Source organism: Dipodomys merriami, unplaced genomic scaffold, assembly GCF_024711535.1.
Source record: "Dipodomys merriami isolate MVZ:Mamm:240054 unplaced genomic scaffold, mDipMer1.0.p SCAF_9, whole genome shotgun sequence".
Taxonomy (NCBI): Eukaryota; Metazoa; Chordata; class Mammalia; order Rodentia; family Heteromyidae; genus Dipodomys; species Dipodomys merriami.
Window position 1 is genome coordinate 37,191,875 of NW_027206512.1, and position 13,783 is coordinate 37,205,657.

The 13,783-nt window shown below is 43.3% G+C and overlaps 1 protein-coding gene and 1 long non-coding RNA gene across 5 annotated transcripts in view; one reads left to right on the plus strand and one right to left on the minus strand.

The window, feature by feature from the left end:
- Window positions 1-8,914, minus strand: part of Spata18 (spermatogenesis associated 18) — a 31,575-nt gene extending 22,661 nt beyond the window's left edge. For 2 of the 4 annotated variants that reach the window (XR_011370037.1, XM_070013149.1), the window contains exon 1: window positions 8,512-8,914. Coding sequence is in view for 2 of the 4 variants with exons in the window: in XM_070013149.1 (XP_069869250.1) it covers window positions 8,512-8,598 (87 nt within the window). In the remaining 2 variants the exon portion in view is untranslated. The remainder of the gene's footprint in view (window positions 1-8,511) is intronic. The other 2 variants (XR_011370036.1, XM_070013148.1) reach the window with 2 other exon arrangements.
- On the plus strand, window positions 7,772-12,680 carry LOC138821053 (uncharacterized). The gene is made up of 3 exons (XR_011370038.1): window positions 7,772-7,881; window positions 7,996-8,147; window positions 12,574-12,680. It is a non-coding gene; the product is annotated as an uncharacterized lncRNA (long non-coding RNA).
- The last annotated feature ends 1,103 nt before the right edge of the window (window positions 12,681-13,783 follow it).

Below are 13,783 nucleotides of genomic sequence, written 5' to 3' on the forward strand. Positions count from 1 at the left end.
TGAAACCCAGAGCATGAGCAGCTACGACCATTCCTTCCTCACTGAACCAGCAGCTCCTTGCCCTGACCAGTTCATACCTCACTATAACACTCAGCTTCAATTATTTGCCTACTAGCCTTTTGACCTTGGTTAGATAGTGCCATTGGCTAAAAGAACAGAAGAAGGGGACGGGGAGAGTCAAGAAAACTCAAGTCTCAAACAGAGCTGAGATGCACTGCCACTTATCATAGTTCTATGTGACCCTAACAAATTAACCTCTCTGAGCCTGTTTTCTCTACCATACAACGAAGATAATGATGCTTTGTAGATTGTTAGGAGAACTAAATCAAAACAATGCATGACCAGCACCATGGATACAGAAAGTATTCAACAACTGGATGCTATTGAGGTGGTATGAAACATCAAAGGGAGCTTAAGGTTGAAGAATCAGACAGATCATGGACTGGGCATGGTGATGTATGCCTTTGATCTTAGCTACTCAGGAAGTGTAAGTAATAAGATTAGAGTCCAAGGCAGGTTTGGGCAAAAACACAAGATCCAAGGAGCTGAGTATATGGCTCAAGTGGTACAGCACCTTGACTAGCAGCTGTAAGATCCTAAATTCAGGGACCTAGTATTGGAAAATAAAAAGGTAATCTTGGCTGTCAGTCATTAGAAAACACATTTAAATAGGAGCCTCTATTGAATTTTGGAGGTAGTTGATCTCTAAAGCTAACTCAAGCACAAAGTCTGGCACAATAATTAGAGGTATTACTTCAATGTCATGACTGTCCACTCCTGTTCCTTGTGGATATTCAGAGAAATGTTTGTGCACATAACTAAAGTATCAGAATAGAACACTATGTATACTGTTCCACTCCCAAGACGTGTCACAACACGCCACCACTTCTCATACAAAGTATGGTACAAGACACTAGGTTACAATAGGGTCACATTATCCAAGTAAACATAAACCAATGTAAGATAAATAAAGCAAGCACATGAACTAAGGATACTGTACTCATGGACTATAGCTTTTATCCACTCAAAAACCATCAAACTCCTATTATAATTAAGAACCTCTGACAAAGCTTCATTAAAAAAAAAAAAAGAGTTGCCTGAAGCCAAAATGTTGAGCAGCTAGAGAAGTAGGGTGGAGAATGAGAAGCACACAAGGGCCACCTCTGGGTATGTTAAATGCTCTTGTGGACAGTGAACTGTAGGTATAACAAGAAGCTCCAGGGAAAAATTAAAGGAAGGAAAGAAGGGCTTTTCCAGGGAAGAACAGCAAGAACATAGGCAGGAAGTAGTAGGTTCATCAAGAAGTGCGTACAGGTCCAGAGACTAAATCTGAAAGCCTTAACTATCCTATGAGGAAAAATCTAAGAAAACAAGTGAGAGCAGTGATGTGTCAGTTGTTGGCAACTTACAAAAATCTCTCCGTGGGAGCAGAGCACAGAATTTGAGCTAGTGAGAACAAACAGTAAGGCTGGATACATTGGATAGGGAGATTTTATGAAGGAACTAAAAAACAAGGCAGTATCCACACTTGATGGTCAGGAACTTCTGTTTGAACAGGAGTGATGATGTTGAGGAGATCGGAATAAAAACACTGTCCTGTTATTTTCTTTCCACATACTGTGTAACTTCTAGGAGTAACCTTTAATCACTACCTTTACTTCTTCAACTCCATGTGTTCCTCAACCTGGTACAATCTATAAATACCATAACCCCCTGACTCTACTATAATTGGTGTCAATACAATCACTAGAGACCACATGAGGGCAAGTCAAATACAAGCTTTTTTTTCTAGCCTTTATCTTGTTTGATTCTCTAGAGCATTAGTGATTTTCCAGATGCTAGTGCCTTCTCCTCCTTCCACCACAGAGGGACTGTGATGCCATTGTCCAACCCACAGCCAGGGACAACACCCAGGCCATGAGTTAAAGCCCCAGGACAGGTGCACACACACACACACACACACACACACACACACGCATGTGCGCACACACATACACACACACACACACACACAAAAACAAATCTTTCATAGTATTCTTTTAAAATATAAATGCTATTACAATATCAAATGCTCCCCTATTTTTATTTTAGTAAAAAAAATAAACCTGCCAGGTGCCGGTGGTTCACGCCTGTAATCCTAGCTATTCAGAAGGCTGAGAGCTAAGGATTGCAGTTCAAAACCAGCCCAGGCAGGAAAGGCCTTGAGACTCTTATCCCCAATAAGCCACTCAGAAAACTGGAAGTGGCACTATAGCTCAAGTGGTAAAGCGCTTGCCTTAAGCTGAAGAGCTCAGGACAATGCTCAGGCCCAGAGTTCAAGCCCCGTGACCAACAACAAAAAATAAAAAATAAAAATAAATAAACCTTCACATTGCAGATAAAAAGAATGCTATTCCTATTTAGCCAATCAAAGAAGTCATAGACAAGTACATTAAACAGAAGGTGGGGTTTTTGCTTTCTTTTGCAGATAACCAAGGGAATTCACACATAGAAAACAAAAACTCTAATTTCTATCTTTAACCTCACACTGGTTCTGGGGGTTTGAAGAGGACGGCAGCAATGCCCATTATGAGTAAATCTCTGCATGATGTAATAGAATGGGCACAGCATGCCAGATACCTCATGCCAACTTAAGCGGCACCTTCTAGCCAGGTGTAGGCTTCTCCACTAGATTTCATTGTCTTGACCCCACAGTGAATATTTCTACTGGTCTTTTTCATTATTTATTCTCCTTAATATTAAGCAATATTGTCTGTATCAACTCTGTGAAGAATACCTAAATCACTTGCCAATTTCTTTGGCAGCCATGAATTCATTACTAGTAACTATAAATATTCCATCCATCTTCCCACATATCTCAAGAGGCATTACAATTAGATTGGAGCCACATTATTACATGTACATGCACATTAATGACATTTATGATGACAATGGGCCACATTGAAAGAGTAGTCCAAGATTATGTTATCTAGTGATGTCATGTGCACTTAGTGTGTAAATACAGAATGTGGTGTTCACACAACCCATTATGTGTGCTTCTGGGAAGAGATGGAGGGTGAAGTTTTGTGGGTTATTTAAGAGCAATACAAGCTCTTCAGGCCACATGACAGAATGGCAGCTCTACCAAACACAGAGTGGCTGAATGGTGGGGAGGAGAGCTGCTGCTGGAGAAGGGGAAAATTTTCTCTTCTAGTGTGACATTTAGATTTGGAGGTTTATTACTGCAACATGGAAGGATAAAGGTCCTTAAAGCAAGAAACGTATTCTCTGTAAACTTACTAATTGGATGGAATCCTCAAGAATGTAGAAATGGCTGGGTACTGGTGGCTCATACCTATAATCCTAGCTACTCAGGAGGCTTCTGAAATCTGCAGGATCACACTTCAAGAACAGTCCAGAAAAAAAAGAGTTCCTAGATTCTATCTCCAAATAATCACCAATAAGCAGGACTAAAGGTATGGGTCAAGTGAGACAGTCAATCTGGCAAGCTCAAGATCCTGAGATCAGACCCTAGTAATGCAAAAGGGGGAGGGGAGAAAGAAAGAAGAAGGAAGGAAGGAAGGAAGGAAGGAAGGAAGGAAGGAAGGAAGGAAGGAAAGAGAGAGAAAAGGAAAGAAGGAGAGAGGGAAGGAGGGAGGAAGGAAGGGAGGGAGGGAGGGAGGAAGAAAGAATGTAGATATTCACTGACAAAGAGGAGGGGAAGTTGGTGGACAGAGTCTGTTTGAATACCCCATAGCAACTACAGAAATGCTTTGTTCTAAGAATTAAGCATACCTTGGCACAGACCTCTATTTCAACCCCAAAGATAATTCTAAATCAAACAGAATAGACACTTCAATAAAATCTTTATGTGTGTTGATAGTTAATACACTGTTTGGATCTCTTAATGGAAACACCTATAACACAAGAGTGATAAGAAAGTCTCCTTGCATTACCACCCTTCCCCACCAGCCCTACTCACATATTTAAATAATTGAGACTTCTTAGCTTGTAATTTTTTTCTAGACTATTGTTTTACTTTAAGAAACATCATCTACTTATACAGGACACATAGGTAAAAGGATCACAATTTGAGGTTAACCCAGCCCCCGCCCAAAAAAAGTCAAAGGTCAACCCTGGACAAAAACACACAATTCTTTTTGAAAAATAAAGTAAAATGGACTGGGGGAGGGGTTCAAATGGTAGAAGGGTTGCCTAGCAAGCATGGGGGCGGGGGAGGAAAAATGTCATCTCACCTAACTTGAGGATGGGATTATCAAGGGTACAATAGTGTTTACTGTTCGCTACTATGATTGCATAAAGGATATTGTTTGAACTAAATCTCAAAGCACCTGACCCAGGTTAACTCCCTAGTCCATGGCTCTAGGGGAAACAAAGAAACTCAGAGGGAGGGGGAGTTAGCACAGAGCTGACCCAGTGCAGGAAGGTTACATGAACAACTCATGCTAATATCTCCAAGGTACAATTAGGACATTAGAATTCAAGTGGCTTTTTCAGAGTTAGACAGATGTTATGCAAAGACAGATGTTATGCAATAAATTTGGATATCTTACAACAAACCTTAGGACCTTAGCTCTCAGTCTTTGATACACATCACTAAATGTGCCAGTTTAACTTATGAGAAGTAAACTGATAGAATTTCTTGCCTCAAGAGTCACCCAGCCATATCTCTTCTCCCTAGTTTCCAATGTCCTCATGATGGAGCAACTAGAGGGAATTTTCTAAAACAGAATCCAAACTTGTCCCCTGCCTGCATTTTGCTTTCAGCTTCTGCCAGGCTTCTAAATAGCCCAGTGAAGACCTTGAGGCCCTCTGGCAAATAAATTATCTCCCCTAATGCTAACCATTTTCTAGCTCTTACCCTCTACCTGACTGGCTCACAAACAGCACCCTTCTCTCTCTCCTTTGTCTTCTAAGTGCTGGGTATACAGTGCCACAAGGGAGAAACAGGCAGAATTTGCTGGAGTTTACATTCTAATGGAAGTAGAGGGGAGAGTGACAAAAAAAGAAAACAGGGAAATACTGAAAGATACATATTATGGAATAAGACAGGGAAAGGAGAACATGAGCGCCAGGTGCAACTGTAAACAGGATGGACTGCGTGAGGAGGAGCAGACTTGAAGGTGAGAAAGTTGAGGATTTTGCTATCTTGCAAAAATACCAATGACTGAAAAGCTTTCCAAGCAAGTGCAAAATGCCATGAAGCAGGAGTCTGGAAGCTTTCAGGACGAACCTGTGGTCCCAGCCTCTAGCCAGTAGCCAGCAGCCATACCTGGCTAAATTTAAGCTGAACTTCAGAGCAATGAAAAACTCCATTTCTTTGGGGCTGGGAATGTGGCTTAGCGGTAGAGTGCTTACCTAGCATTCATGAAGCCCTGAGTTCAATTCCTCAGTACCACATACACAGAAAAAGCCAGAAATGACACTGTAGCTTAAGTGGTAGAGTTCTAGCCTTGAGCAAAAGAAGCTCAGAGACAGTGCCCAGACCCTGAGTTCAAGCCCCAGGAGTGGCAAAAAAAAAAAAAAAAAAAAACCAAAACCTCCATTTCTTGGTGTTCACAGGCCACATTTTAATTGTTCAATGGCAACTATTTGGGGCAGTGAAATGTGGAACCTGTCCTTCAGCAGGCAAAGTTCCAACAGCACTGCAAGCTAGCCAGTTTTGCTGCAGTGGGTTGAGCAAAGAGGAAACAAATAAATGTGCTGAGTGAGGTTCACTTTGTAGGACTTTGAAGGCCATTGTAGGAACTTTGGTTTTATTTTGTGTGAAATAGGAAATCTACAGGGTGCTGGTAAAGGAGTAACTTGACATTCAAAAGAATGGTCAAGTGTACTGGCTCACACTTGTAACAACAACTATTTGGGAGGTAGAGGTAGCAAATTGGGACAAAAGCAAAAGATTCTAACTAAAGTTGGGAGGGGGAAGTGACTGGAGGCAGAGCTCAGGTGATAGAGCATCTAAGTGCAGACCCTAGCACTGAAAGAGGAAAAGAGAATAGGAAATGGACCAGCAGCATTTTAGATCATTTCCGTAATAATATAATCTAATAATAAAGATGATCTAAGGTGAAGGGTGTTAGCAATGGAAGTGTGGAAAAGTATTCAGATTTTTTATGAAGTCTGAGGTTTGAACCAACAGATTACATGGTGAAAAGGATGTGGAGTATGCTATGATGACGACAAGGAGGTGATTGAGGACCAGGACATGCTAGAGGCTGAATTCAGTATTAGACTGATTGAACTTGAGACGACAAGAGCACCCACTAGTAAAACTGTCTAATGGGCTCCTCAGAAGTGAGACTCTACAACAATAGGCCCTGAAATTCACAATGAAATTCATCAGTACATGCATAGGAGATGCATCAACAGGGGTCAGTACATGCATAGGAGATGCATCAAGAACATCATTCTTCTGAGTTGTCAGACAGCTCAAGAGAAATGAGACAGCCTAAGAAAGGACCCCAAGGCATGGAGAAGGCATGTGCCTTCATTCAAGAGCCGTGAAGGGCACAGGTTGAAATGGCACTAATGGAGAAATAGGAAGTTACCGAGAAAAAAAATGTAAACAACTATGGCATGTCTCAATGTAATATTTTTTAAGTGTAGTAAATGCATGCTATTAGGATTTATTTTCAACTTTGTGGGATTAGTAAGAGGGTGCTCTTAAAAGTGCTCAGCATGAGGCACACACAAATCTCAGGAGACTGTGATTTGAGGATTGCAGTTTGAAGCCACCCTGGGCAAGAAAGTAAAAAAAAAAAAAAAAAAAAAAGGCTGGAAATAGAGCTGTGACTCAAGTGGTTGAGCACTAACCACGAGCAAAAGCAGCTCAGGGGCAGTGCTCAAGCCCCAGAGTCAAGCCCCAGAAACCCCAAGCCCGCACACACACATACACACACATACATATACACACACACAAAGTGGTAGGGCCAGTCCAAGTCTTTTGTAATAAAAAGGTAATTTTTAATCTGCCTGAAAAACGTTTTCTTCTTAGGGATCAAACCTTAGACCTTACATGTGCTACGCAATTTTCTTAGCCCCGTCTTGTTTGTTTTTTAAGGTATTGGGCTTTGAATTTACTAGGCAAGTAATCATCTGAACAATGCCTCCAGTTCTTTTTGCTATGGTTATTTTAAAGACATAGTATCTCTTTCTGCATGGCTGGCCTGGATGGCAATCCTCCTACTTAAAATTTCCACCATATATGGGATTCAGGCACAAACCACCATATCCCTCATGTTGAAGTCTCTTCAACCAACTTTCTTCTTTCTTTTCTTCCTTCTTTTCTTCCTTTTCTGATGGTCCCAGGGTTTGAACTGCAGGACTTGTAGTCTTACACCATTGAGCCACACCTCTGGTCCAACATTTTTGCTGGTTTATCAGATAGAGATGGAGCCTCACAGACTTTTCTGTACAGGCTAGATTCAAACTTCTCTCCTTCCAATCTCAAATTCCCAAATAACTAGCATTGCAGATGCGAGTCACAAATGAAGAAGAAATGACTGATACTGGTTTCTTTGGGGTTTTTTCGGCAAGGGGGAGGGGAAGAGGAATCACTAAACACTAAGAAAGCCAGGCTAAGGGGAAAACTCAAGCTGTTCTTCAAAGTCTTTCACTTCAGAAGCCTTGTCTTAAGAGTGAATGGGGCAGGAAGTCATGACAATGAGGAGCCAATCTAGATTCAAAACACTAAAATATGGAAAATAATGTTATGTATTTACTCCAGTCACTCCCATTGGACAGATCAAGTGATGAGATCCAAAGAGGTTATTCTGCTAGTCAACAGTCAGACTCAGAAGCTGTGTCTGAGGTAGAGGAAGGACGTAGACAACTCTACTGGGTAAAGACGGGAACCTCCACTTTAAGATGCAGAGACAGAAGGCAAGGCAAATCCGACCTTCTGGGTCCTTTATGTGGGGGGGTGGGGGAGGCTACTGCAGGGAGCAGCTGGGTAAAGACTGAGATGCGGGTAATGCTTATGCGTTTGGTTTACAGACTATTGGCTTCTCTCAAAGGCCTTGGCAATGGGCCTCCTGAACTCTGCTTTGGAGTGCCTTTATCACCATGCTGACCCACAACCAAACGAAACGCCCAGCGTTATCTGCAAGAGTCCATGTCAGCGACTTCTGAGATCAGACCTAGCTATGGTTTGTATGGTTTATAGAAATCCATTCTGATGTGACCCCTGGGTATTTTCAAAGCGGAAGACTTGCAGAAAGACAGGTGAGGGTAGTAATACATGAACATGTAGGTTCGGAGGCAGAAGGTATGGACTTGGGGGGGGGGGGTGCGGGGGGGGGAGGAAGAGTGGCACAGGAGCAGGGCTGACTCTCCCGTTGCTATGGCCACCGGCGTCCGTGGTCACGGCCGCGCAGCTGACTGAGCCGCCGCCCCAGCACCCCGAGGGCACGCGCCCCGGGACTGCCCTCCTCAGGGATCCCGAGCGTCGCCCGCCGGGGCTGCGCGGGGGCCGTGGGCAGGGCGAGCCCGCGGCCTCCCTCCCGCACTCACGTTGTAGTCCTTCGCCCACGAGTTGAGCTTTTCCTGCAGCGCTAGTAAGTTCTCCTTGGAGACCAGCTTCTTCAGGTTGTCCGCCATCGCTCGCTGGCCCGCACCCCCCAGCGCGGGGAGCGGGGCGGGTAGGTGGAGGGGAGCGGACGCGGCGGGGCGCGCGGGGGGTCTCCGCAGGACGCGGGGTCGGGGGGCGGGAAGGGTGTTGTCTTCCGGGGGCCGGGGGGCTCAGAGCGCGGCTGTTGTTTCCATCCTCCCCCTCGGGTGGCACCGGGCAGGGTTCGGGAAGCCGGGGGGAGGCGCCATGCGCCGCAGACCTCCGCGCCTCATCCGCTGCCCGGAGCGCTCTCTGGGCAACCCCGCCGCCGCCCGCCCGCCCGGGCCGTAAATACCCCGGCCATTATTAAACAAACCTTGACGTGGCGGGCGGCTGCCAGGGACGCGCCGGCCGCGTCCGGGCAACACCGGCCGCCCGGCCCCGCCCCTGCGCCCCGCGCCGCTCCCCGGCCCGGCCCTCCCCACCGCCCCTCCTCCGCGGGGGGGCGGAGGGGGGACCCGCCGCGCCCCGCGCCCGCGCCCGCGCCATGCCGCTGCCGCTGCTGCTGCTGCTCTTCCTGCTCCTCGTCCTGCTGCTGCTGCTGCTGGTCGAGGGCGAGGGCGCCAAAGATCCTGGGTCTCAGACTTGGGCCGGGGACTGGAGGGCGCGCAGACCCCAGATGGCGTCCGGGGGCCCCTTCGAGGGCCCGAGACGGTCTGAGGTGCAGGTCGGGGAGCAGCCGGAGGCCTAGAACTACTACCACCACCCCCACCCACCCCGCCACCTGGGTCCCGGGGGTCAGCGCGGCCTAGAACAGCCGAAGCCCGGCCTCCAGGGACAAGCTGATGGGCCCGCCCCGGCGACTCCGCCTCGCCTGCCTTTCGTTCCTAGGGTTTACCTCGCAAGAAAACTGCTGGAACTAAAGCTTCAGCTTTTCCCACCTCTATCTTCTGCTTTATTCCTTGGGCCACGGGGAGGGTGGGGTCAGGAGGCTTTAGCTCCACAGTTAAATACCTATGTGCACAAATTATAATCGAGGAGCCTGAGAGCCGGGCGCCAGGGGCCCGCGGCCTCTAATCCTACCTACCGAGGAGCTTCGCAGTTCAAAGCCAGGCCCGGCAGGAAAGTCCGGGAGACTCCAATTAACCACCAGACAACCGGAAGGGGCGCTGTGGCTCAAGTGGTACAGTGCTTGCCTTGAGGCTGAAGAGCTGAGGGACAGCGCACCCAGACCCTGAGTTCAAGCCCCACGACCAATTATATATATATATATACATATATATATACATATATATGTATATATATACATATATATACATATATATACATATATACATATATATACATATATATACATATATATACATATATATGTATATATATGTATATATATACATATATATATACATATATATATATGAACCTGAGTTTACATATTATACATTGGCATGGCACATTACAGCTGACAAGTTTCATTTCAATTGATAACGTTCCATCTAATTCTGAATTTTTTTAAATTGTGACTTTGCCAAAGCACCCACGTGGTTTGGCATTGTTGATTTCCACATGGTGAGAGTTTAAACTACTAAACTATCCCAACCATCATCAAGCAGTTAGAAACAATCTCTTGTTTTAGGTATCATCACAGGATGTGCTGACTACAAATCATTTATTCATTAAATAGAAGGTGGAGAGGAATTAGTTCATGTAACTCAAGTTCATTGCTTTAAGTACTTATATATGAACATTGCATATCCATTACTGTAAAATTCAGAATTTGCACTACTTCTCTTTTTTATTTCTCTTAATAAATAAGTGGTTTTTCTGTTCACTGTTGAATGAAAGACTTGTTTCTGTCTTTTGGTTTCTTTTGTGAGGATCCTGGGGTTTGAACTCTGGGTCTGGGTGCTGTCCCTGAGCTTTTGTGCTTAAGATTAACACTCTATCCTTTGAGCTATAGCTCCACTTCCAACTTTTAGGTGGTTAATTGGAGATAAGAGTCTCACAGAGTTTCCTGCCCAAGATGCCTTCAAACTGTGATCTTAAGATCTCAGCCTCCTGGTTGCTAGGATTTACAGGTGTGAGCCACCAGTACCCTAGCTGCAAGATTCATTTCTGGAGCCTATATTCCTCTAGACCACAAAATTAGTACTATGATATCCAACATGTTATTTTATCATAGTAGAAAAATTTCACTAGACATCTCCTTCCTAAAAAAATTAATGTATGTATATATGTACAAACACACACATATATATGTAGATATATATACATAAAAGAAGTAAAGCCTATTTTGCCTATTTTGATAAGCTATCTGAATCAGAACAGTCCTGTTTAACCTTGCGTGTTTACATAAGCCAAATTACAACACTTGTTGTAGACACCTTATAATAGCTTATAATCCATAGTTTTTTCATCTATAAAAGGACAATCATTCTTACTACACAGGATTGTTCTAAGTCTAAAGATAGTTCAACTGGCTGCTGATAACTCATACCTGTAATCCAAGCTATGCAAGAAGCTTGAGACGTGCAGTTTAAAGCCAGCCTGGGAAAAACTCCTTGAGACTGTTATCTCTAAAATAGCCAACAAAAAGATGAGCTGAAGTTGTGGCCTAAGTGGTAGAGCACTAAGTGAGCAAGCCAAGCTCAAGGTCCTAAGTTCAGACCTCTGCATCAGCAAAAAGAAAAAAAAAGTTGACAACGCAATTTGTATAGTGCTTATCATACACAATAGTAAATACTCAATAAATCATTGTTGGTATTAAGAATGTAGATCACAGTATTAATAAAATAATTTAAATGCCCAAATATAGGGTAAGGTTGAATAAATCATTCAATGAAATACTGCTTAATTAAAAATCTCAGTATTGGATTGGAGGCTTGATTCAAGTGGCAGACTGTCAGCTGTGAGCAAAAAAGCAGAGCTTAAGCTTGAGGCCCTAAATTCAAGCTCCAGTACCACCACCACCAAAAAAAAAAAAAAAGCTTTGAAAAAACCCTTAAAATACAAACATTACTGAAGAATAATACCTAGGAATTCTCACCTGGGAATAATATTATCTAGGAATTCTATAATATGTCCCTATAGTATGATTATGATTGATTTTAATTTGTTCCTTTATGATTTTGTTTTTCCTAATTTCCACCCTAAACATGAACTGCTTCTTCAAAAAAAACTATTTTAAAAAACTATTCCAAAGCAAAATATTAATGTTTAAGCAAATGATTCAGAGTATGTTTTGATCAAATACCTATATGTAACTTAAGAATTACACATTCTAGCCCTGTGCTGGTGGCTCACTCTTGTAATCCTAGCTACTCAGAATCCTGAGATCTGAGGACTGAGGTTCAAAACAGCCCAGGCAGGAAAGTCAGTGAGGCTCTTATTTCCAATAAACCACCGGAAAACCAGAAATGGCACTGTGGCTCAAGTGGTAGAGCACTTGCCTTGAGCTGAAAAACTGAGGGACAGCACCCCAGCCCAAAGTTCAAGCCCTACAACCAAAAAAAAAAAAATTACACATTCTGAGGACTAAATGGATATATGAAATCACCTTACAATATATGCCTGATGTTATTTCCACAGATCCTCTAGTCTTAAAAAGCTGTTCAGGAACCTCAAGTCCTGCAGTTATGTGTACATCTTGGTATCCCTAGATCGCAGGGGCATGGGATGTGCACAGGACCCTTGCTTTTATTATTAAGAGGCATAGGCCTTCCACTCAGTGATCCAAAACAAAGGCAATGCTGCATGTACTTCCAAAAACGTATCCAAGATGGCTGTTACAGTAAACAACTTGTAGAAAATACCATTGTTAGAATTAACTTTTAAAGAAAAAGGTTCATACTCTAAAAAAATGATGCCTACAATATGTCTGAGACAAGCAGAAAAGGTCAGATAAGTTTGATGTTAGGTGAAATGAACCCCAAGATAAGTATTCAAATGTTTTTGCTTTCATGCGATTGTTTCTAACATATTTATAAGATTATCTCTTTGTTGCTTTGTATGTCTCTCCCCCACAGTATAACCCCCGCTCTCACTGTATTTGATGTTGGTATAATTTATGGAGGAGAAGGCCAAAAACAAGTCATTTAAATAGGGATACAGGAGGATCCATTGCAACAATGAGATGTGCAAGTCGTTATGTCAAAAAACGAACTTTACAACTTGGGAGAGGGGGGATGGGAAGGGATGGGAAGGGGAAACAAAGGAAAAGGCAACAATGCTTGATAAGAAATGTACTCATTATCTTGTAATTGTAACCCCTCTGTACAGTATTTTCACAATAAAAAAAAATGATGCCTACATACTAAGATAGAACCTCATTTTGCTTGGCTTTGTGGAAGCCAAGGCAGAAAGGAAAAGGACTTTAATGATTGTGATTATTTGGCTTTTTAAAGTATAATGCTGTTTCTTTGAATAGGAATACATTTTTTGGTATCTCTTCCAAACTATGTTTATCCCTTTTTAAAGTATATAGAACAACATAAGTGAAAGAGGTTTAGAGAAAGTGTAAAATCAACCTTGATCTGATTGTTCTCTTGAAGAAGACAATTTGATCAATGGCTAAGGGGTAACAGTAGAACACATGTCATCAAAGAGCAAGCAACTGGTGCCCCATTTCTTACTCAGGTGGTGTTACTTGACACAAGTTTAGAAGTTCCATACTTACAGAAATAGTGGATATCTTCTTGAATGCACTTAACTTCCCCTTCTGCAGAACTTTGATGGATGCTATCTGCAATCAATTTAAGTGACTAAGAGTCTGGAGGGTAAAAGGTTATGTTGCTGAATAAAGAGCCTATAAGGTATAAATGGTGGCAGAAATTGGGAGGACTGTGGTTCAAGGACACCACAGGCCTAAAAGTTATCTAAAAACCTACCTCAGGGGCTAGGAAGCTTGCTCAGTAGTAGAGTGCTTGCCTTGCTTGCATGCATGAGGCCCTGGGTTCAATTCCTCAGAACCACATAAGCAGAAAAAGCCAGAAGTAGCACTATTGCTCAAGTGGTAGAGCACTAGCCTTGAGCTGAAGAGCTGAGGGACAGCACCCAGGCCCAGAGTTCAGGCCCCACAACCGACAAAAAACAAAAAACAAACCCTACCCTCAATAAGTCAGGCATGGTGGTACAGAACAGTGGGCCTAGTTATGAGGGAAGCTGTAGATGGGAGGATCAAGGTCTGAGGCTGAATTTGGAAAAAAAAAAAAAAAAAGGCCCTATCTGAAAAATACC